This window comes from Bos grunniens, chromosome 8 (assembly GCF_055505025.1).
Source record: "Bos grunniens cultivar Pamir isolate PY7600 chromosome 8, Bosgru_T2T1.0, whole genome shotgun sequence".
NCBI classification, from domain to species: domain Eukaryota; kingdom Metazoa; phylum Chordata; class Mammalia; order Artiodactyla; family Bovidae; genus Bos; species Bos grunniens.
This window is the reverse complement of record NC_141172.1, coordinates 70,160,255-70,185,678: the sequence shown is the minus strand read 5'-3', so window position 1 is coordinate 70,185,678 and position 25,424 is coordinate 70,160,255. Positions and strand designations below refer to the sequence as shown.

The 25,424-nt window shown below is 47.0% G+C and overlaps 1 protein-coding gene across 1 annotated transcript in view; it reads left to right on the top strand.

The window, feature by feature from the left end:
- The window catches only part of LOXL2 (lysyl oxidase like 2), a 113,165-nt gene that overhangs the window by 11,949 nt on the left and 75,792 nt on the right, over nt 1-25,424 (top strand). The window contains exon 2 of the mRNA XM_086416444.1: nt 20,158-20,582. Within this exon, the coding sequence (XP_086272570.1) occupies nt 20,228-20,582 (355 nt within the window). The 5' untranslated portion in view covers nt 20,158-20,227. The remainder of the gene's footprint in view (nt 1-20,157; nt 20,583-25,424) is intronic.

Genomic DNA, 25,424 nt, shown 5'->3' with positions numbered 1-25,424 from the left:
TACACCCCTATTTTATTTATTCATTCACTGTTGATGGACATTTGGGTTGTTTCTACCTTTTGGTGATAATGAACAGCACTGTTTTAAATATTTGTGTGCAAATTTCTGTGTTAACATCTGTTTTCAATCCTCTTGGGTATATAAGTAGGAGTGGAATTGCTGGGTCATATGGTAATACTTGGTTAAACTTTCTGAGGAATTGTCGATCTATTTTCCATAGTGGCTGCACCATTTTATATCTGTACAGCAATGAGGCTGCCGGTTTCTCCACCTCTTCACCAACACCTACTTTTCTCCACTTAAAAAAAATTATAGCCATCCTAGTGGGTGTGAAGTGGTACTTCACTGTGGTTTTCGTTTGCATTTCCCTAATGACTAATGATATTGAGCATCTTTCCATGTGCTTTTCAGTTATTTGTATGTCTCTTCAGGGAAATGCCTAGTCAAGTCCTGGGTCCATTTTTAAATCAGATAGCTTGTCTTTTTGTTATTGAATTTTAGGAGTTTTTATATATCCTGGATACTAGATCTTTCTCAGATATATGGTTTACAAATATTTTGTCCTATTTGTGGATTGTCTTTTCAGTTTGTTGATATTTCTTTTTCTCAATTCACATCACATTTACTCAGTATTTATTCTATGCTGGACACAGAGGACCTGGGGATGTATCTACCCTCCAAGGGGTTCACAGTATTAGGAGGGAAACAGATATGTAAACAGTACAATAAATAATCAATTAGTACACCCTTTTTTCTGGCCTTCCCCGGTGTCACTAGTGGTAAAGAACCTGCCTGCCAATGCAGGGGACATAAAAGATGCGGGTTTGATCCCTGGCTTGGGAAGATCCCCTGGAGGAGGGCACAGCAAACCAATACAGTATTCTTGTCTGGAGAATCCCATGGACAGAGGAGACTAGAGGGCTATGGTCCATAGGGTTGCAAAGAGATGTGACTCAGCACACACGCACACCCTTTTTTCTACCCCCATTGCTGCTGCTCTGGTTCATGAAGCATCACGATAGTGTCTTTTTAAAAAAATATTCATTGATTTATTTATGGCTGCACTGGGTCTTTGTTGTGGCATACAGACTCCTCTGTGCTGCGTGTAGGTTTCTTCTAGTTGCGTCGAGTGTGGCTACTCTAGTTGTAGCGCACAGGCTTCTCATTGCAGCGGCTTCTCTTGTTGCAGAGCACAGGGTGCATGGGCTTCAGTAGTTGTGGCACAGGGGCTTAGTTGCCCCACAGCCTATGGGATCTCAGTTCCCAGACCAGGGACTGGCAGGTAAATTCTTAACTGGACCACCAGGGAAGTCCCCTTGATAGTGTCTTTTGATGCACCGACATTAGAAATTGATCAGTTCTAAAAGTAGCTGAGAAAGTCAGCCTTCCTCAGTAAGAGTAAGAACTTGTGGCTCTCTGTGTAAATACACTGTGGATGTCAGTTTCTTGACACAGTGCCAGCTGGCGCTGTGAGCTGAGCCTGGCTGGTTTTGGTGAGGTGGCAGTTGGTACCTGCTGCTATTACTCTCTGGACTTCTGGAAGGGAGCCAGGGTTTCTATGGACAGGAGGATCCCAGATCATGGGCTCTTAACAAACTTGAGGACAGCACTCCTGCGCCCTCCGCTGAGCCACCAGACATTTCTAGACAGGCCACCAGACATTTCTGTGTGGCCCTGGCCTCTATACCAGCTGTTCCTTCCTTCCCTGGGCCCTGGGATCTACTTCTCATCTAAGGGACTCAGGCGTGATGAAGTGACTGTTGGATCAGGTTGCATTGCTTGGAAGGAAGCTTGACCTGGAAGCTTCTGGAGACACAGAAGGTGTCTAAAGCCACAGCTGAGCCCTGCTGTGACTGTCACTCCCTGAAGCATGCGTGTGTGAGGCATGCGTGTGAAGCTCCTTAGCTTCACTTGTATCTGACTCTGTGCGACCCCATGGACTGTAGCCCGCCAGGCTCCTCTGTACATGGGCTTCTCCAGGCAAGAATACTGGAGTGGGTGGCCATGTCCTCCTCCAGGACATCTTCCCGACCCAGGGAGCAAACCTGCATCTCTTATGTCTCCTGCATTGGCAGGCGGGTTCCTTACCACTAGCACCATCTGGGAAGCCCCCCGAGGCATGGGCTAAATAGAGAGGGCTTGAGGAGTATGTCACTTAAAACCTGAGCTCCTTGGCTGTTTTTAAAAAATTATTTGTTTTTGACTGCACTGAGTCTTCGTTGCTGTGTGAGGGCCTTCTCTAGTTGTGGCAAGTGGGGGCTACTCTAGTTTTGGTGTGCGGGCTTCCCCGTGTGGTGGCTTCTCTTGTTGCAGAGCACAGCTCTAGGGCGCTAGGGTTCAGCAGTTGTGGCTCATGGCCTTACTTGCTCTGCAGCATGTGGAATCTTCCCGGAGCAGGGATCGAACTCAAATCCCCTGCATTAGCAGGTAGATTCTTAACCACCGGACCACCAGAGAAGTCCCTCCTTAGCCATTTTGAGAGTCCATCTCTTAGAAAAACTAGTCTGAGGACTTCTTTCCTGGTGGTCCAGTGGTTACAACTCTGTGCTTCCTCTGCTGGGGGCCTGAGTTCCATCCTTGGTTGGGGAACTAAAATCCCACAAGCTGTTCGGTGTGGCCAAAAAAAAAAAAAAAGGATTTAAAGAAAAGCTGGTGTGTACACTCCCTCCATGCCAGGACTCCCCCTACTCACCTACGCGTCCACCCCAGTGGGCTCCTCTTACCCCCAGCTGTCCGAGCCCCTCTCTACCATAGTGTCTGCCCAGACCAGTTCTCCAGAGATTTGCATGCAGTCGCCCCATCCCCCACTACACTTCCTCCCCTGGAAAAAAGACTTATTTGCAGTGATTGGATTACTTGCCAAATTTGCACCCTATCCTGGCCTGACATCTGTTCTCCTCTCTTCCCTACCTTTTATGGATCTTAATACCTCCTTCAAAGTGGCACGGAAATTCAGACCACTTTGGCTACTTGACTGTTAGCTCTGAGAAAGGATGTCTGAGAGTGTGTCTGTGTTGGAAGTCGGGGGGAGGTGGGGAGATGGTTAAAACCTGTTATCCAAGTGCTGTGTTAAGAGTGTTCAGAGGGTGGGAATTCCCTGGTCTGGGTTCAATCCCTGGTTGGGGAACTAACAGCCTGCAAGCCCAAGCCTCATGGTATGACCAAAAACAGAAATAGAAGAAAGAGTGGTCGATGGGTGAAGTGACAGACCTCCTAGAATTTTTCCAGGTTGTTGCTGATTTTGTAACTGTAATAGTGACCACTCATTTAGCACTGGCTCTGAGCCAGTCACTGACTGTCCTGGGCACTTGACACTTCTTATGGAACCCACTAAAACCCTGAGACCCTTCTGTATTCGCAGAAGCCAGATGTGAATCTGGGATTACTCTCAGGTGCCAGCGCCGTGCTTTTTGCATCACTGTATGTTATACAGTGGGCTTCCCAGGTGGTGCTAGTGGTAAAGAAGCCACCTGCCGATGCAGGAAACACCAGAAATGTGGGTTCGATCCCTGGGTTGGGAAGATCCCCTGGAGAAGGAAATGGCAACCCACTCCAGTATTCTTGCCTGAAGAATCCTGGGGATGGAGGAGCCTGGTGGGCTGCCGTCTATGGGGTTGCACAGGGTCGGACATGACTGAAGTGACGTAGCAGCAGCAGCAGCAGCAGCAGCAGCAGTCAAATCATATCTCCATTTTTTTAGGGGCTGATGGGGGGTGGCCAACTTGAACTTGATGATCATCCCCACCTCACCCCGCTTCCTCTGCCTTCAAGCAGCAGCACTGATTTTGGATCTCCTCTGCCCTTGGTAGGGGGAGGGAAACAATGGAAACAGTGACAGACTTTATTTTCTTGGGCTCAAAAACCACTGCAGATGGTGACTGCAGCCATGAAATTAAAAGATGCTTGCTCCTTCTAAGTAAAGCTATGACAGACCTAGACAGCATATTGAAAAGCAGAGACATTACTTTGCCAACAAAGGTCCATCTAGTCAAAGTTATGGTTTTTTCCAGTAGCCATGTATGGATATGAGAGTTGGACCATAGAGAAGGCTGAGTGCCAAAGAATTGATGCTTTTGAACTGTGGTGTTGGAGAAGACTCTTGAGAGTCCCTTGGACTGCAAGGAGACCAAACCAGTCAATATTAAAGGAAATCAGTCCTGAATATTCATTAGAAGGACTGATGCTGAAGCTGAAGACCTGATACTTTGGCCACCTGATGGGAAGAACCAACTCATTAGAAAAGACCCTGATGATTGGACAGATTGAAGGCAGGAGGAGAAGGGGATGACAGAGGATAAGTGTTTGAATGGCACCACCAACTCAATGGACAAGTTTGAGCAAACTCCAGGAGATGGTAAAAGACAGGGAAGTCTGGCATGCAGCAGTCCATGGGGTCGCAAAGAGTCAGACACAACTGAGCGGCTGAACAACAGCAACTGCCCCTTCTTTATGGGCTACAATCTGTGGAAATAAGATGTGTCTCTTAGGGCTTCCCTGGTAGTCCAGTGGTTAAGAATCCGCCTGCCAGTGCAGGGGACATGGGTTCGATCCCTGGTCCAGGAAGATCCCACATACCTCAGGGCAACTAAGCCTGTATGCCAGAACTACTGAACCAGTACTCTAGAGCCTGTGCTCTGCAACAGGAGAAGCCACTGCAAGGAAAAGCCCACTTGTTGCAACTAAAGAAAGCTAGCCATGAAGACCCAGCACAGCCCAAAATAAATAAATTAATTAAAAGATGTATCTCTTACAGACACTATATATTTGGCTTTCCTTTTCTGATTCCATCTGACAGTCTCCAGTGGTTCATTTTGAAGTGTTTGAAATTGTACCTTCATCCCCCCCAGGAAACAGCCTGGTCAGAATGAGATTCCACCCAGGGCCGGAGATGGACTGTGGGGCACCCCGATCGGTCACAACAAATTATGCCGGACAAAGGCCTCTTTCTGAAAGCAGACAGAAATTCAGCTCTGGATGCCTACCTTCTGGCCATTTCACTGGGCCCTGAACATTCCCACCCTGTGGCCAGAAATAGACAGGACGGAGGTGGACTCTTTGGCCAGGGGCCAGATGGACCAGCCCTGGCCAAGCCTGGTGTCAGAGTCTGCATTCTTGTCTGAGGTGGTTCAAAAGGACCCCCTTGTTCCCGCCCGCTTCCCTCATTCTCTGATCACTCTCTGTCCACCCAAGACAGCCCTCCTCCATAGAGGAATGTGTTCCGTGTGGGGCCAGGAGCAGCCAGAGACCACAGCTGGGGTAGCCTCTCCGGTGCGCTCTGGTCCTCATGAAAGAGGACCATTCATCACTTCTGCTGCTAGAGCAGGAATCCCCTGGCGGGTGTCAGGGGGAGGGTCTGATGGAGGAGACAGCCCTCACCCCACCTCTGACCCCAGATCTGAGTGCCGACGTCTGGCAGAGACATCAAGCAGAGAATTATGTCTGGGTGAAAAAAACCAGCTGAGCTCCTTGCTCTGTTGTTCAGAGACACTAAGCAAGTGGCCTTTGCATCAAGGGCCACTGCTCCCGACTGGGGAGCCCCATGCTTGCTGATGCAGTGCTTCTCAATGGGGACAGTGGGCCCATTACTGGGAGCCCCAGAACACAAGATGCAGAGCAAGTGCTGGAAGCAAGGAGTCATTTACCTACCATGGCTCTCAGAGAAGGTGAGGCCAATCACGCAAAGCTGGAGCCCAAGGGAGGCCTGTTGTAGAAGGTTCTGGCCCCAGATGGTCATGTTGGTATGTAGAAGGAGTTAAGAAGATCAGTTTGTTAAGAACAGTCCTTGTTTAGCTAAATGCACTATCCACAAATAGTGTATAATGATGTTTTCTTGTTTGGCCACACTGTGCAGAGTGTGGGATCTTAGTTCCCTGACCAGGGATGGAACCCACGCCCCGTGCAGGGGAACCTCGGAGTCTTAACCACTGGACAGTCAGGGAAATCCCACAAATAGTGTAGAATTTTTATAGTGTGTTTCCCCTCCTTATCTATGCATATCTTTGTTTTGTTGTTTAGTCGCTAAATCTGTGACCCCATGGACTGTAGTCCACCAGGCTCCTCTGTCCATGGGACTCTCTAGTCAAGAATACTGGAGTAGGTTGTCATTTCCTACTCCATGGAATCTTGCTAACCTAGGGATCAAACTCACATCTCCTTCATTGGCAGGTGGATTCTTTACTGCTGTACACCAGGGAAGGCCCACATGTCTTTGTTATAGACTAGGAAATAGTTGGTTATACTGGGTATCTTTTGACACTCGGGTATCAGTGGTAAGAGGCTGAGGTCTGTTGTATTATTTAAGACTGCATTGGGGAAGTCCAAAGCAACTCAACTTTTCAGAAAATACTGTTGCTGCAGCAAGTTCTACAATATAGAATGCCTTTTCTCAGGTAGATGATGATGTCATTCAGACGGGATTGCTTTTAGGGGAAGAGAAACAAATATTTGAGTAGTCCCAAGAAGGAAATGGCAAACCACTCCAGTGTTCTTGCCTAGAGAATCCCAGGGACGGGGGAGCCTGGTGGGCTGCCATCTCTGGGGTCACACAGAGTCGGACACTACTGAAGCGACTTAGCAGTAGCAGCAGCTAGGAAATCTTGAGACTCAGAGGTTTTTTTTTTTTTTTTGAGTATGCCTTTGATGTTCCTTCCTAAGTGGAAAAATTCAGCTATCAAAAGAACAGCCTAAGAAAAGGACCCTGGAAATTCCAATTTTACATCTCCTTTTCCTCTTGAAGCCCCTTTGGGTCCAAATTAAGTATAGGACTTTCAGATAGTCATCCATTATCAGTACAGTGCCATGCCTGGAATCATAGAAATCAGGGTTTCTAGACTTTCGGTTACCAAAGGAGGGGGATATGGAGGAGTGATGAAGTGGGAGTTTGAGGTCAGCTGATACAAACTATTACATATAGAATGGATAAACAAGAAAGTCCTACTGTATAGCACAGGGAACTATGTTCAATATCTGGGATAAACCATAATGGGAAAGAACATTTAAAAGAATGTATATATAACTGAGTCACTTTTCTGTACAGCAGAAGTTAACACAACATTGTAAATTCACTAAGCTTCAATAAAATATAAACATAAGCATTTCTAGAATGTACTGGAAAGTTCCAGGGGTGATATATGTTTTGGAGCTCCAACAAATGATGTGAATCAATTGAAGGAGCACTGTTCACAATGAACTGAGAAATCTTAGCAAGATCCAGGCTTAAAACTTTTTTCTCTCCTTCTGACCACATCCTGAGCCTCAATTCCCAGCAAGACCAGGAAGCATTGGTTGACTTCAGGCCTGTTTGACAGTCTTATTTGTAGGCATTGAAGACTCCATGGAGCCCACCATTCCCATGGAATTTGGCACAATTTAGCACCTACATAGTTTACACAGCACATGTGAACACACCTTTTGTTTTGGTACCTAAGCTTTTCTCTAATATTGTGTATTCTTTGGAAAAATGTCTGTCTCTAGTTTTCAAGTATTTTCTTGCAAGAGCTGAATCCAGGAGAAACTATGTAAGCTCATCCTTGAGGGTTCCTAAATATTAATAACACTTGGGGAAATCTGAAGCACAAAATTAAATACAACCACCTACATTATACAGTTTGGTGGTGGTGGTTTAGTCCCCAAGTCGTGTCCGACTTTTTATGACCCTGTGAACTAGCTGGCCGGGCTCCTCTGTCCATGGGATTTCCCAGGCAAGAATACTGGAATAGGTTGCCATTTCCTTCTCTAGGGGATCTTCCCAACCCAGGGATCAAACCCAGGTCTCCGACATTGCAAGTGGTCTCCCACATTGCAGGCAGCCTCTTTCATTGCAGATTAATTCTTTACTGACCAGGGAAAAGCATTTAGCATCAACTAAAACGGTAGTTAGCACTTGAACAACTTGAGTCAACTCTAGCAGGAAGGGATCTTCCCTCGTGGTCCAGTGGCTAAGAATCCACCTTGCGATGCAGGGGACCTGGGATCCAGGTTCAATCCCTGTTTGGAAAACTAAGATCCCACTTGCCTTGAAGCAACTAAACCCACACACTCTGGAGCCTGTGCGCCATAACTAGAGAGTCTGTGCATCACAACAAAGATTCCTGGTGATGCAACGAAGACCTGATGCAGCCAAATAAATGTAAAAAAAAAAAAAAGAAAAGAAATGGCTAAAAAAAAAAATCTATCAGGCAACACCTGTTTGAACCAAAATATTTTACCTGATTTTGGGGGACCGCCTACCATGGGTCAGGAACTTAAGAAACATAATCTTTGTCTTTTGTGAGAGTCCTGAAATGAAGATGTTGCTTGTTTTTTGCTTCAAAAAGTTGCTTTTAAGTACATATGTTTCTGTGGCTTCCCAGGAGGCATAGTGGTAAATAATCCACCTGCCAATACAGGTGATGTAAGAGATGCGGGTTCCATTCCTAGTTCAAGAAGATCCCCTGCAGTAGGAAATGGCAACCCACTCCAGTATTCTTCCCTGGAGAATCCCATGGACAGAAGAGCTTGGTAGGCTACAGTCCATGGGGTTGCATAGAACTGGACACGACTGAGTGACTGATCACACACATGCATATTATTTCCATTTTATAGATGAAATTCTGAGACTTAGGAAATCTGAGGGTGCCTGAGATCTCAGAGCTAACGTGTGATAGAAGAGGGATCTGAACCCAGCCCTGTGTGGCTCTACACCACTGGGCTGTGTGCTTAGTGGCGATAGGAGGTGGTGTTATGCGCAGCCCATTCTCCACAGAGGATGAATGTGCAGGCTGCCTGAAGGCGTGGCTGCATGCAGGGGGTGCTCTAGGCTCTTGCGGAAGGTGAGCTGATTCTGGCTGATGTTTATCAGGAATGTCTGGGATTTAAAGTCCTGGGTCTGTCAAGGAATTCTTTCCCCATCTCTCCCAGACACCCCCTGGGGGCTACAGGACTTCTTGTCTGCAATGCTTAAAGTATCAACTATGTGAACTTGTGTCCTTAAATGGATTGAATTGAATGGAAGAATGTCCTCACCTGCTTAGCCAACAGCCCAGGGAGAGATAACTTACTACTTTCTGATAAGGCACGGTCACAGTCGATTTCTGGCTGGCTCTTATTCATGTTAGTCAAATACTGAGGTCCTTGGGCACCTTGCCTTTTAAAACATTTTTAATTTATTTTTATTTTTGGTTGTCCTGTGTCTTCGTTGCTTTGCGAAGGCTGTGTCTAATTGCAGTGAGTGGGGGCTACTCTTCCTTGTGGTACGCAGGCTTCTCATTGAGGTGGCTTCTCTTGTTGCGGAGCACAGGCTCAGTAGTTATGGCTCGTGGGTTCTGGAGCGCTGGCTCAGTAGTTGTGGTGCTGGGGCTTAGTTGCCCTGCGGCATGTGAAATTTTCCAGGACCGTGTACCCTGCATTGGCAGGTGGATTCTTATCCACTGTACCACCAGGGAATCCCGGGCATCTTGCCCTGACCCCCTGATGATGACCTTCTCCTGAGCCAAACTGTGTGAAGAATTAAGTCCGTCTGCTGCAGTAGTGCCTGGAGTTCACTCAGATGAGGTTTTAACAGAAGACTCTGCAAAGTGGATCTTCCTCTTGTGAAATTTTCCTCTGCATACCTGGAGAGGGTTGGTGAAACCTGAGCCTTGTTTGGTACGTGTGAATCAGCTACAGAAATGTTTTGCTGACCCAGTTGGCTTGTGTTCAGGGTAGAGGCTATTCCTAGAGTTTCTGTGATGGATGGTGATGCAACCTCACTGGCGTAGACTCTTGGGCTGTTGATGACCTTGGAGGTGTTCATAGGTGAAGCTGAGAATAGACCTTTCTATTGTCTAAAAGCTCTCTGAACTGTGGTATCAGATACATCTCCATGCAGCTTTCTGATTTCTTTAGTGAAATCACATCTTCTGACTGAGGACCGATAGAACAGGTGTGAAGAGGGGAAGTGACTTCCATTAGTCCAAAGGTCTGCAAATGTCCAAAAGGACCAGACCCCCTCCAAAGGTCAAGCACATTTGCTTCTCAACACCATCTCAGACACTGTCCTGCACAAAGATGGAGCCTCCTGAATTGCCCTGAAAGCCTCCCTTCTGTCCTGCTGTGGCCAGTGTCTGTTTGGAAATGGCCTCAGGGGACAGTGGAGCGAGCTGGGGCTGCCTGGTACTCTTGCAGGAGGAGGAGACGCCCAGACCCCATAGCCTCTGAGCACAGCTGTGGGCGTTGTTGGAGGGGAGCAGAGAGAGCAGAAGTCACCAGATCAGGCTTCTCAGAGGAAGTGGGACTTGAGGAATCCCTGCTCCCTGAGGGTCAGCCTGTCGTTCTCCCCTCCGAGCAGCAGCAGCAGTGCTCATTGCCTCCTGCATTCATGGGCCCTTAGGGCCTCAGTGTCCAGCACAGGTTTATGGGCTCATCCTTTTGGGGCCAGACCAGTGTGTGTCTCAAGATGGTTCATTTCCCTGAAAATCATCTGTGTTGGGTTGGGGTGAGATCATGCCTCACTCTGCCTCTTCTATCCAACTTTGTAACGCATGACTCTCAACTAGACACAAGCCTTGACTATATGCTGGGGTAAGATGTTATGAGCCCAGGGGATCTTCACTCCCCATAAATTACCCCAGTGTCTGTCTGCCCCCTTTCCTACACAAAGTGCATTTCAGAGGCACCCACGTCAGCAGATTTGAAGGGCATGGGGAAGGTCCACCTACTCATGAAAAACCCTATTGCCCTTATTTCCAACATTGCACAATATGAAAAATTTAGCTATTAAAATTCACAGGGACTTCCCCAGCAGTCCAGTGGTTAAGACTTGTGCTTCCAATGTGGTGAGTGTGGGTTCAGTCCCCGGTCAGGGAACTAAAATCCACATGCCACATAGTGGGGCCAAAAATCAAAACCAAACAAAAACAAACAAACAAAAAAACAGAAAGAGACTAGGAGTTCCTTATTAAAACATAAAAGTTCCCTATTCATAGAAAAATCACTAATTCATTCCTTAATGTGGTAAATGTCTTAAGTCAATAAATTCATAAGGGATGGATTTATCAATTTGCTTACCTATGCAGTTAGATCAGAAGGAAAAGGCAGTTTTGATAAGGCATGATGATTTAAATAGAAATTTATATTTATTCATTCAATTAATATTTGAGTGCCTACTGAGTACAAGGCTCAGGGGTTCAGAGGTGGCAGGCAGGAAGAAACTGCATGTAAATGAAGCTATGCTCTGTGCTAGGGATTTCCACATGTTATCTCATTTAATCATCACACACACCTGAAAGGAAGGCTGTTTCCATGATCACAAGAGTAAATCAAGGCTCCAAAAGTACCCCCAAATCTGTAGAGCCTGGAAGTGGTAAAGTCAGGATTCAGATCCTTATGTTCTGATTCCAAGAGGCCCAACATTCTCTTCCCTGGGAACCAATGGTGCCAGCAAATGCCAGGAGGAAGGGTAGCCGAGAGGTAAGAGGACCCATACAATGGAAGATGAGAACGTCAAGAACCCCCTCCATCTACTTCACTTTTTTAAAAAATATTTATTTATTCAGCTGCTGTTGGGTTTTAGTGGCAGTTCAGGGGATCTTTGCTGGGGTACCCAGCCTTCTGTATAGTTGTGGGTCAGGGGCTCAGCAGAGGTGGGTGATCTTAGTTGCCTCCAGGGCAACTTAGTGGGATCTTAGTTCCCAGATCAGGGATGGAACCCACTCTCCTCCCCTGAATCGGAAGGTGGATCCTTAACCACTGGACCACAAAGAATGTCTGCACTTCGCTTTCAATAGGCCTTTAACCTATGATCAAGAATTAGAGCTTATTTTAAAAGCATCATGAGAATGGGTCTGCTTTGAGCTATCATATGCTGTTATTGTCCAATCGATTTTTAATAAGCACCCAACAGGTGCTGGAGAAGGCAATGGCAACCCACTCCCGTACTCTTGCCTGGAGAATCCCATGGGCAGAGGAGCCTGGTGGGCTACAGTCCATGGGGTAGTGAAGAGTTGGGCACAACTGAGCGATTTCACTTTCACTTTTCACTTTCACGCACTGGAGAAGGAAATGACAACCCACTCCAGTATTCCTGCCTGGAGAATCCCAGGGATGGAGGAGCCTGGTGGGCTGCCACCTATGGGGTCGCACAGAGTTGGATATGACTGACATGACTTAGCAGCAGCAACAGGTGCCAGGCACCATGGTAAGTCTCGGGGCCAGTGAGCCCCCCACCCATCACCAACAGGGCTGCCTCCGCGTGAGCGATTTGAGCAGGGGGGGGACATCCGCCCCCAGGGCTCCTGGTACAGCCCGGCCAACCGCAACTGACCAGTCCTGATTCGCCAGCAGAGGCTGTGGAGCCCCCAGCACTGCTGCAGCGGGGCCGGAAGCTAAGGCCACAGAGTCAGCCTGCGGTCCCCGCTTGGGACCCTGGTCACCCGAAACGCCCCCATGGACTCATGTGTGCCGGTCACCCTGGACCACATGCTGTCACCTCTTGGACTTGAGGACTCCCTGGCCCCAGGGGCCCTGGGTGCTAGGAGGGGAGGGGACCCAGGGCGCAGAGCGCGGAGGCTGGAGAACGAAGAGCTACTGGCCCAGGCCACTTGTCTGCTCTGAGACTCCGGTTCTCATCCCCGAACCTGGGGACACCCAGTGGGGCCTGGTTCTAAACTGGGTCGTCAGCCTGCCAACAACCTTGTCACTGGACTCACACTGTAGCTGGGACCACAAGCAGGGGGACCACCCTGAACAGATTCCCTTACAGGCCACCCTCGCCCCTGGTAGCTGGGGACTCCCCCAAGAAGGGGCTGAACCCCAGTTCAAATGCAGAACGGAAAATGGCACATGGGAGCATCTGCAGGGGGTGGCAGAATGGAGCCCACCACAGAGCAGAGGGAGGGCTGTGGTGGTAGCCTTGCGGCATTTTGCTCTCCATCCTCCCAAGCTCTTCTTTGGACTTTGGCAGTTTTTTCCTCCTGTGGGTTGGATGGATACCAACGTGAAAAATGAATTTTGCAAAGCAGTAAGGGAAAGACATACAACAGAAAAGGGAATTTTAAGAAGACATGTAGAGATAATTTCCAGGGAAAAAAAAGAAATACAGGTGGTCAATAAAACCTGAAGAAAAAAAGGTCAGGCTCACTAGTAAAGGAAATGCTGGTTAAAACAGAATACCTTTTTCCTCCCTCTTTATCAAACGAAGAAGGTTTTGAAAGCATGGTCATGGCTAGAATTTTGAGATTGTGGGGAAGCCTACATACTGCAGGTTGAGTGTACCCTAGCAGTCTTTCTGGAGGCACTTAATATTGTTTTGCAGAAGAGTTCCCTTTTTACTAGCACTTTAACCTAGCAATTTTGCTTTTAGGGATTTATCCCAAGATTGTGGGAAGTTTTAGCTACAAGGATATTGATTTCAGTGATGTGAATAGCAGTAAAATATTTACTGGGAAGATTATTCAATCTTATGGCACATCCATAATACTGAATGTAAAAGGCATTGTAAATCTTGTAAAAGTCAGTGAGGCATAATGTTTGCAGTAGATTGGTAAACGGGAAAAGCAGTTTACAAAGCAGTATGTAGAAAATTCTTCGAAGTTTTAAGAGGAAATATATATCTGCAGATGGAGAAGGAAATGGCAACCCACTCCAGTATTCTTGTCTGGGAAATCCCATGGACAGAGCAGCCTGGGGGCTATAGTCCATGGGGCTGCAGAGTTGGCCACAACTCAGCAACTGAGCACGCACAGCACATAGATGCACAGAAAAAAGGCTGGAAGGGGTGGACACAACCGTGTTGACAATCGTTCTCTCCAGTGGGGTATTACTGCAAATTCTTTTCCACTTTTTACTTGTTTGCCTTCTCCAGATTTTTATTACCAGCTTGTATAACTTTCGCAATAAGGAAGTAAAAAAAGAAAAAAAATTAAAGCTATTTTTAAAAGAAAAGAGAAACATCTGGGTCTAATCTTTCACAATCCCTCAGAGTAAGGAGTAGGAGAAGGCCCCAAAAAAGAAGCAACAAATTCAGGAGCACTTATCAAAGAAAGATTTAGGAGTTGAACCCTGGCCTTCCCACAGATTGGAGACTCCATGAATATGGGTGGACCAGTTTATAGATAGGCAAATCCAAGGATTACAATTTCTTTAAAAAAATTGCAGACCGCAAATTTTTTCCATTTCTTTTTGAGATATGAATAGACGAGCTGCAGGCCTCTGTAGCTCTCGTGTCGGGGGAAGCTCAGGGGATGGGACAAGTGCTGGGCTGGGGCCACGGAGCACAGAGATGAAGGCGAAGGACACAGGTCAGCCTGCTGGCCCTTGTTCAGAGCCTGCCTTGCCACTTAACCAACAGTGCAAACTGAGGCAACTTGCCAAAACTCTCTGTGCCTTGATAATAATGGTGTTCACTCCGTTAAGTGAATTAATACAGCAGAATGTTGAGAGACATGCATTTAAACATTTAATTGTATGTACAACCTCAGGCAGATGATACCACTCTAATGGCAGAAAGCTAAGAGAAACTAAAGAACCTCTTGATGAGGGTGAAAGAAAAGAATGAAAAAGCTGGCTTAAAACTCAGTATGGAGTATCTTAGCTCGCTGACCAGGGATCGAACCAGTGCTCCCTGCAATGGAAGTGCAGAGAAATTCCCTGGACCACCAGGGAATTCCCAATGATACATACATTTTAAACCCCATGAGACATTATTATTTTACACAGTTGATCTTCATTCAGATTTACCTACATAGCCTCTCCTTCCATTTCCTTCATTCTACATCTAGGATGCTTGGTCCTGTGCTCCAAAGAACTCCCTTTAGTATTTCCATCTCGTGGATTCTCTGAAGACACAGTTTTGCCACTTCTGTGAAAACCTTTATCCTCTCCAAGCAGTACAGGATTCTAGGTTGACTTATTTTTTTTCAACCCTCTGAAAACATCATGTGATTATCTTCTTTGTTTTCTTGTTTACTGGTGAGAGTCCAGCTGTTAATCTTATTGTTGCTCCTTTGAAGGTAACACTTTTATACTCCAGCTGCTTGTAAGCTTTTCTCTTTGTCTTGGGTTTTCCATGATCTGATTTTGATGTGCCCCAGGATGGTTTTCTTTGTAAACTATACTTCCTGGGCTTTGATAGCTTTCATCAGCTTTGTATAATTCTTGACAATTATCCTCTCAAATATTTCTTCCAGACGTTCTTTGTCCCCTCTTGAAATTCCAATTATACGGATGTTAGATCTTTCTAACATGGAGAATATAACCCTGTCCTAACTTCTAGAGTTTAGCTCTTTAAGAAGCCCTATCTGAAAGTCTGGCGCTGTTAAACAGGACTATTCCTCCTTGGCAGGCTCTGAACCCCAGTGTCTGTGCCCTTAGTCCTGGGAGGATGCCTGAAGTTTTACTTAACTTCCCAGCCTGCTGGCCACTGCCTTGTAATTGGCAAGTGACTTAAGGGGAAAAGCAGACACAAGTGCAAGGTTCACCTCGCTGTGCTTTTCATCTCTTGGATTCTTGGCTTCTTGAGTCCTTGCTGCCTCGATAGCTCTTCAGTGACTTCAAATACATGGTTTTTGCATTTTATCTACCTTTTCCAGTTGTCCTTGGCAGGAAACTTTATCTGTTACAAACTAGTTTGCTGTAGCCAGAAACACAGGGTACTGTGTAGAAATGACAAGAGATGTCTTCTGCCCCTGGGACTCGAGCGGCCAGTAGAGTCTGACATGACAATGTGGTAAAGCACAAGCAGGATGCTATTTTAAAGGGAATCAGAGAAGACACTGATTCTGATTAGGAACATCTGGGAAGGATGTTGAAGAACAGGAAGGATTGTAACATACACTTTTTAGAGGGAAGGGTGGGAGTGGATGGAGCACATTGATTGAGGTGGAAAAACTTAAGCCAGTCTAGGCTGGTATGATCAGATGGGTGACATGTGAAGGGCTGGAGTAAGGGCGAAGGAGAGCAGCATCATTGGAATACTGAAGTCAGGAATGTTGGTATGATCATGGCATACGGTCCCATCACTTCATGGCAAATAGATGGGGAAACAGTGGAAACAGTGGCTGACTTCATTTTTTGGGGGTCCAAAATCACTGCAGATGGTGATTTCAGCCATGAAATTAAAAGACAGTTACTCCTTGGAAGGAAAGTTATGACCAACATAGACAGCATATTAAAAAGCAGAGACATTACTCTGCCAATAAAGGTCCATCTAGTCAAGGCTATGGTTTTTCCAGTAGTCATGTATGGATGTGAGAATTGGACTATAAAGAAAGCTGAGTGCAGAAGAATTAATGCTTTTGAACTGTGGTGTTGGAGAAGACTCTTGAGAGTCCCTTGGGACTGCAAGGAGCTACAACCAGTCCATCCTAAAGGAGATCAGTCCTGGGTGTTCATTGGAAGAACTGATGTTGAAGCTGAAACTCCAATACTTTGGCCACCTGATGCAAAGAGCTGACTCATTTGCAAAGACCCTGATGCTGGAAAGATTGAGGGCAGGGTTCCTTTTCCGGTTCGCGGCTGCTGAAACCGAAAGTGCGGTGTTGTGGCGCTGCCGGCAGGGCTTCTCAACCTTCACCTGCGCCGATCCTCGCTGACCCCGGTCGGGAAGCCAAAAAAAAAAAAAGATTGAGGGCAGGAGGAGAAGGGGACGACAGAGGATGAGATGATTGGATGGCATCACCGACTCAATGGACATGAGTTTGGGTAAATTCTGGGAGCTGGTGATGGACAGGGAGGCCTGGCGTGCTGCAATTCATGGGGTCGCAAAGAGTCGGACACGACTGAGTGACTGAACTGACTGACTGACTGAAAGGCATCTGTGTCCCAGGCAGAATTTGGACAGTTTTTATATGTGTTCGTGGATTTTTGATGTTTTGGTACTTGGGGTTGATAACTTCTGGCTTTGCCTGCACGAACTGAGCAACTCTGGTGAAGTCTAATAAGAAAAGTCCTCTCTCTCTAGTTCCCGATTTTCTCCCTTGCAGAATAAGAGTCCCCATCCTTTCACCCAGCGCCTCAAGGTTCTAGTGAGGCATAGATGAGCTCGTGGACGGCAGTATGCTGGGACGGGAATGAAGTGTGGATGGGATGAGGCGTCCTTTCAGGGCCACATACTAGCCTGTCAGCCTGTGATCTGCAAGTGGCCATTACAGGAACCCCACAACTTTCTGGCCTTGTCTGTGAGTCACAGGATGAGGACGCTGGACCTCCAGTGAACCAGAGGGCCTTCCTAAGTCCTTGGTCCTGACTGTCTGCCAAGCCCTGGCATCTCCACCCTAGCACCCATGACAGGACCAGGCCATTCCAACAAACATGGAACTACCTCTCTCCAAGTTAGATCATCCGCCCTGGGCTACTCTTGGGAAGTTATCTGGTCTTCCCTTGATGGTGATGTGCTATGAACTGAGAAATACGATTGGCCCTAACCTGGTTAATGGCTTTCCAAGTGGTGCCGTGGTAAAGAATCTACCTGCAATGCAGGAGACAAGAGATGCAGATTCGATCCCTGGGCCAAGACGGTTTCTTGGAGGAGGAAATGGCAACCTGTTCCAATATTCTTGTCTGGGAAATTCCATGATGGAGGAACCTGGCAGGCTACAGTCCATGGGGTCGCAGAGTCGGACACAACTGAGCATGCACACAACCTATTCAACTGATAATGTATGATGCTCCCCTGTAGCTTTTACCTGCTGGTCCTGGTTTCCTTTGGGAGCCCTATCTTCCAACTCTACTTCCTCTTCCATGAAAGAAAGTACCTGTGGTCCTTTAAAACTGTCTTCCTATCTCTCTGAATTATGGAAGGATCAAGGTACATGAGCTAAGTCTTTATTTTCTGCTCTAGGACCTCATTTTGGAATTAGAAGTAGGCTCCACCTGGGTATGGTGACCACAATCTTAAAAATACAAAAATTAAAAATATTTATTTGGCACATGCTCCTCTAAGGCATATTATGTGCCATTCAGTCAATCCTCATAACAATTTTAGGAGCTAGATACAATTATTATTCCCATTTTATAGATAAGGAACATTGATAAGCACAGAGAGGTTAAGTGTTTTGCCCCATGTCACACAGCTAGTTGGCATCAGAATGATGATTCAAGCCCAAACTGCTTGGCTCCAGAGTCCGTGCTCCCCTCAACTCTGCTGTCCTATCCTCCCTTGCCGCCTGATGACAGGCCACTCAACCTTTCTTGCTCCTGTTCACCACAAAGACCTTTATGTCTGCCCTCTGTGTACAGAGCAGGCTGCACTCAGTCCCCAGCAGCCCTCAGGGATGGAAACTTAAAAAGGGCCGGAATTGTTGCCTGGGCCTCCTTGGCTTCCCCAAGGGCAGGAGAGGTGCCTCAGGACTGCTCTCTGGGGCTACACTTCAGCTCAGCTAAGGACAGGCCCTGTGTTAGAACTGTTTAAGGAGTTTTGCCTCCTATCTCAGTGACCTCAGCCACCATGAGATCCAGAATATAAAACATGTTGAGATCTGGGGGGTGTGTGGGCAGCACGTCAGGGTGTCTGGACGCCTGGAGCCAGAGGAGGGTTCAGATATGTGCAGAGGATACAGCACCCCGTGAACAAGTAGAGACGGAGACTCGATGTCTCATAGTGTTATCTCAGCACCTGGAAGAGGCCATTTCCATTCAGGGCAGCTAACGTCCAGAGGGAGGAAGCCTGCCTTACCTGGGAGTCTCCCCGAGCCCTCTTCACAGACACTCTCACGTCTTCATTTTTCCAGCCACTCAGTTCCTGGGAGCAAATCACCTTTTCATTCCATAGACACGTCCATGAACCTATTATGTTTACTCTGGAGGAGCCAAAGAAGGAGGAGATACAAGTCTTGCCCTTAAGCAGTCTGTAGGCTCTTTGGGCATATGAAGGTATTTGGGGACAGGGGTGAGGAGAAGGTCTAGGTAACAAGCCCCTTTGGAAGGAAGATCCTGGGGGGCTGTGTCAGTAGGAGTGCTGCCCCCAAGAAGGCGGGCTCTGAGCTGGGCCCCGGAGAACAAGATGCACAGAGGTGAGAAGGGGGAAGAGGGCTGAAGACCCTCTGCCTCCCTTCAGCCTGCTTCCCCACCTTCACCCTCCCTGTGCCCAGGAGGCAGATCTGCAGAGACTCGCCAAGAGACAGGCTTGTCTTCAGCAGCTTGGGTTTGCCCACTGGGGAACATCAGAAGGAGGTTAGAAGCCCGAGGACAGTGAAGTCAAGAACTTGTTCCCCTTACCCCTGTTGCTGTGATGTGGTTCTGAGACCCTTCACTGAAGCCACAGCTCCAACAGCCGCCTTCTGGGTTCAGCTACTCTTTCCACCACCCCCAAGACTGGCAATGATAACAGCTGCCCCCTCTGGCCAGCCTGGTTATTACATGGTCCTTTGTTCTTTGAACTCTGTCCACATCTCTATCTAGGGTCTTTTTTTCTCTTTTGTCAATTTTTATTGGAGTATAATTGATTTACAATGTTGTGTTAGTTTCAGGGGTACAGCAGAGTGACTCAGTTATACATAAACGTACGTCCACTTTTTTTAGATTCTATTCCCATATAGATCATTACAGAGTATTGAATAGAGTTCCCTGTGCTATACAGTAAGTCCTTATTAGTTATCTGTTTTATATATATGTATGTGTATATGTCAATCCCAATCTCCCAATTTATTCCTGCTCTCCCTTCCCCCTTGGTAACCATCCATTTGTTTTCTACATCTGTGACTGTATTTCTGTTTTGTAAATAGGTTTATTTGTACCATTTTTTTTAGATTCTACATATAAGTGATATCATATAATATTTGTCTTTCTCTGTCAGATTTACTTCACTCAATACGATAATCTCTAGCTCCATCCATTGCCACAAATGGCATTATTTCATTCTTTTTTATGGCTGAGTAATATTCCACATATATATATATATGATATATATATATATATCACCTCTTTTTTTATCCATTCCTGTAAACAGTCTTTGTAAAAACTCAACTCAAATGAAGTCTGAGTGTGCTCTGTTTCCTGCCAGAAGCTGCGCTGATAAAAAGCATTTCAGAGATCTGGTAGGGTAGAGGGCAAAGAGGTAGGACTTCCTAGACCTGTCTGGTTGAAGCGCAATGGGAGGAGAGAAGAAGTTGGAATCTAGAATGAGCTTTCAATCCTAAGCGAAGGAGTATGAAATCACTGGCCGTTTCCTAGACATCTGTAACCCGAAACTCTCCCCTCTTCCAGGAAACTCCTGCGCTTTGGTCCTGAGCGCCAAGTGCCCGCCCGCGTTCGGTCCCCCAGCCCGAGGACAGGGATGGAGCGGCGCGGCAGCTCCTGCCTCTGCCGCTGTCTGGCCCTGCTCGCCCTCCTGCCCACGCTAAGCCTGGCGCAGTACGAAAGCTGGCGCCACTACCCCGAGTACTTCCAGGAGCCTGCCCCCGAGTACCACCGGCCTGAGGTGCCCTCCGACGTGGCCAAGATCCAGCTGCGCCTGGCGGGCCAGAAGCGGAAGCACAGCGAGGGCCGGGTGGAGGTGTACTACGACGGCCAGTGGGGCACCGTGTGCGATGATGACTTCACCATCCACGCCGCACACGTCGTCTGCCGGGAGCTGGGCTACGTGGAGGCCAAGTCCTGGACTGCCAGTTCCTCCTACGGCAAAGGGGAAGGTAAATCGCTCTGCGCTTGGGAACTGAGTTCTGGGGTCCCCTGGAGAGAGCGGCAACAGGCTTCCAGGGGGGTAGCCTCCTAAACGAAGCTGCAGTTACTGTCAAGTAGGAATCCCTGATAATACTCCATCTGGGCAGCCTGTGTGTCTATGCTGGAAGGCGGGAATGCAGGGGTGTGCGGGAGGGAGACAGTGACCCTCCCCCCAGTCCTGCTTTGCCCACGACTTTCCTGGTTTGGGGCTTCCCTGGTGGCTCAGATGGTGAAGAATCTGCCTGACAGGCAGGAGACCCAGATTCCATTCCTGGATCGGGAAGGTCCCCTGGAGAAGGAAATGGCAACCCACTCCGGTATTCTCACCTGGGAAATTCCATGGACAGAGGAGCCTGATGGACCATAGTCCATGGGGTGGCAAACAGAGGGACACGACTGAGTGACTTTCACTTTTACTTTCCTGGTTTAAGGACACAAAATCTGGCAGCCTGGTCCTGAGCCAACTACACCAGGAAGTGACCCTAGGTAGTGACCAAGGTCCATCTATGGTCATCTCTCAAGCCTTGTGCACTGCCTGGGGTTGCATCAGCCAGGGGGACACGGTGCCTTTCTCCTAACCATTCCTTCATAAGAGCCTGTTGCTCTTTGTCACAAGGGCTGCCCATAGGCTAGCATCCCTGACTCTACCATTCTCCTGAAGGGGTAGAGTTCAGGCTTTTAGTATTAGCATGCTGGGCTTGGCCAGGATAAGAACAGAGTTACTTTCTGTTTTCCATTTTGTGGGGGTTTTTTTCTTAATATTTATTTATTTGCCTGTGCCAGTCTTGGTTGCGGCATGCAGGATCTTTAGATGGTAGCATTCGAACTCTTAGTTGTAGCTTGTGGGATCTAGTTCCCTGACCAGTGATTGAACTCAGTCCCCCTGCACTGAGAGCCAGAAGTGTTACTTAGCCGCTGGACCACCAGGGAAGTGTCTTTTTCACTTTGATTGGCTTCTTCTTTCCACTCATGATAAGCTCAGTCAATACACTGAAAAAAACTGGGGGGAGATCATTTTGAGGGAGGGCAGGTGGTGGAGCCCAGAACCTGGGGCTCTGTCCTGTACTGACCTAATTAACTGTATGCTTTACAGGAAGATGCTTATCCTCTTGGATAACTAGGAAGTTAGGCTCTCTAAGAACATTTGAAACTGTCATAGTCTGTGGTTGTAAGTGGGGAAGTAGATAAGGACCAAGGGCATTATTTAAAAATAAAATCTTGGGATTTCCCTAGTGGTCCAGTGGTTAAGAATCCACCATACAATGCAAGGGATGCAGGTTCGATCCCTGGTTGGGGAACTAAGATCCTACACGCCACCAAGCAACTAAGCCGATGCCCTATACCTACTGAGCCCACACATCACAATGAAAGATCTCACACAGTGCAATGAAGATTCTGAGTGCCTCAACTAAGACCCAATGCAACCAAGTAAATAAATAAATATTAAAGATAAAATCAAACCTCCAGGGACTTCCCTGGTGATGCAGTGGTTAGGACTTCATGCTCCCAATGCAGGGGGCATGGGTTCCATCTCTGGTCAGGGAACTAATATCCTGCATGCTACATGGTGCAGCCAAAAAATAAATAAAAACTCCAGCTAGAGGACCCCTCCTAGCTGGAGGTTAGTAAAGCAAAAGCACCTTGTCCACTTGGCTGAGCGGCTGCCCAGGTGTTAGCGTGTGCCCAGGTGTTAGCGTGGCTGCTGGACTCAAGCAGAGGTCCCCAAACTCTTGTTGGATAAATTGATTAAAAGTGAAAGTTGATCACTCGTATCTGACTCTTTGTGACCCTGTGGACCGTGGCCCACCAGGCTCCTCTGTCCATGGAATTCTCCAGGCAAGAATACTGGAATGGGTTGCCATTTCCTACTCCAGGGGATCTTCCAGACCCAGGGATCGAACCTGGGTCTCCTGCTTTGCAGGAAGATTCTTTATCTTCTGAGCCACCAGCCACGCTAATGGCATTAGAATCTTCAGGGAGCTAACCCCTCATATTCTGGGTTAAGGTCTAGATGGAGTCTTGGACTCTGTAACTTTTGAATGTGCTTGTACATGTAGCCAGGTTTGGGAGTCCCTGAAATTGATCACTGTTCTAGTCCCTCCTAACCCTGGCTTTCAATTATTCTAGAAATTCTAGGAGAGAGGAAATCTCATCTCATACATGTCTCACTTCTGTGTCATTAAATATGTCCTTTTGGGATAACTGGATCAAGAGACTGCAGTTAGTGTAAACTGTTCTCTGAAGCTGACTCTGCATTCCTTACCGTGATTCAAGTAAAAGCAGCAAAGATGTATTCGCATCTTTTTGTTGTTGCTGTTTAGTTGCTAAGTCATGTCTGACTCTTTTTCGACCCGATGGACTGTTGTGCTAGGCTTTTAAAACCCATTTCCTGTCTTCTTTACAAAAACTCCTGGATAACTTCTCTAGCCTTTCACATCTCTCTTTTTTTTCTGCTTGCTGAGTGATCTAGAGGTAACATCAGATTTATGTTTTCTATTCCAGGCTCTCTAAGCCTGATTATTTTATAACATATATTTTTCAATGCCTTTGGGGTTTTTCTAGTGACATCTTTATTTTCTCTCTACCTAAACTTAAAATTTACCTGTCATCAGGTAAGATGGACATGATTTTCCCCCCATCCCCCACTCACCTGCTCAGGAGCAGGTACGGGGTAGCTAGAGAAGTGAGTTAGCATGGCTCAGACTTTGCCATCCAAGGATGATGAATGGAGAAAAGTTCACAGGAGTAGAGGGAATTTTCAAGGGAATGATTAAAATCAAGGTCCATGGAGTCCAAGTTGGGTAGGTAACAAGGTACTCCAGGAAGCCACTGAAGGACTGGGGAAAGCTGGTAAGATCAACAGATTGTGAGCTGAGATTGCAGTAGTAGAAGGAGTGTGCTAGAAAGGTGGGCTCATGGACGCAGATACACACTAGAGGCGTTGAAATGGAGATTGGGGAAGGGGTGAGATAGTTTGTAATTCAAAGTCTAAGCTATGACCATGGGATACTAGATGATGTAGGATGAGGAGAGTCATTGGAGAGAGGAGGTGACAAACTAAGAGTACTGAAGGGTCCTCTCTGGGGATATTGAAACCATCAAGATTTAGGAAAGAATAGGTATCAAAGAGAGGAAGGGAGAAAGAGACGCTAAAAAAAATTTTAACTGTCCTGTCTCTAGGACTTTAAGCATTATCCTGTCTATGTAAAGTGGTAGTTGGTTTATCCCAAGAGACCCTTTAGATGTAAAATATATTTGAATCTCATCAGCATCAGTTTAGGATTTTTAACACTGGGTGCATGGTGAACATTCAGTCAATATTCATTAATCATGATTCAGTTTGATTTGGAAGTCAGCTTTGCTCACCACTATACCACCAATGCTGATTCAGTTTGATTTTGAAAAATATTAAAAACAGTTGGCAAGGGACTTCCATGGCAGTCCAGTGGTTGGGACTTTGTGCTTCCAATGCAGGGGGTACGATTTGATCTCTAGTTGGGGAACTAAGATCCCACATGCTGTGCAGTGTGGCCAAAACGAAACAGAAAATAGTTGGCAAGCAGTACTTGGCATAGTGACCTGTGCCCTGGGATGTGCTCTGATGGCGTTTAGACAGCTCTTTGGATGAATCAGAAACACTGTAGGTGAACTTCTCAAGTTCAGGCTGTAGTAATGAAGCCAGGGAGAGCACCAGGGATATTCCAGGTTTCCAGCCCAGCCTGTCAATAGATCTTTTCTCCCAAAGCATCTCTGAGCTTAGAGACCTCATGGGCCTTTAGAGAGTTCTGGAGGGGACAGCTGCCCCATTTCTCACTCTCTGGATGGAATCGCAGCCTCCCGAACCTCAGATGTTTGCTCTCCTTTGTGAGTCTTCAGATCTGAGGTTTAATGTAATCCCCCCCTCACTGCGTCATTCTTCAGATCAGAGTGATGAAGCCAGCAGATGACTGCAATGGGGCCCCGAAGCTCCTAGCTTGAAGTATCTCCATTGCCCCGACAGCCAGGGGAATGCTGGACTTCAAATAGAATTATATTTATGATCTTTTCTCTCCAAATGATCTGTTAACTTGTTGGTACATCTCTTCTCCTTTCATCAGGAGAGGCATCTTCTTAGGGTAAATGAGTGGAAGGAGTAAAATGAAGTTTTGCTTCTGATTATCTGGCATTTTAAAAAAATAATCAATTAATTAATTAGACTGCATCGGGTCTTAGTTGCAACACACAGAATCTTCGTTGGATCATGAGAGGTCTTTTGTTGCGGCACACAGACTCTCTAGTTTTGGTATGTGGGCTCATTAGTTGTGACCCACGGGCTCAGTTGCCCTGTAGTGTGTGAGACCTTAGTTCTATCAGGGATTGAACCCACATCCCCTGCATTGCGGGCAGATTCCTAACCCCTGGAGCACCAGGGAAGTCCCCGACTGGCATTTTACGTCCAAAGTTTGGCCCCCATCTGTGTCCCTATGGCACTTTCCTAGCAGCTCTCAGATGGCATGTACTGAACTGTTCCCAAACCACCGAGCATTCCAGCAGCAAACTGGAAGTTGGTTGCTTCGGAATCAGAACAATTTAGTTGTTAGGCATTGAGCACACAGCGGGGAAAAAAAGGTCATGAAATTAGGCCAAATTAGTTTACCTGGCATGGTGATGTCATCTTGGGGCACATAGAAATGAACATTCCCACTATCTAAGAAGGTAACTGGTGGGATTGTGTAGAAGGTAGACTTACTGGGGATGAGTTGAAGCTTCTTAAGAAAGCAGCTCTTTGGGGTAATAGTTAGCATTAATGCTCCAGGGTGCTAATTTCAAAT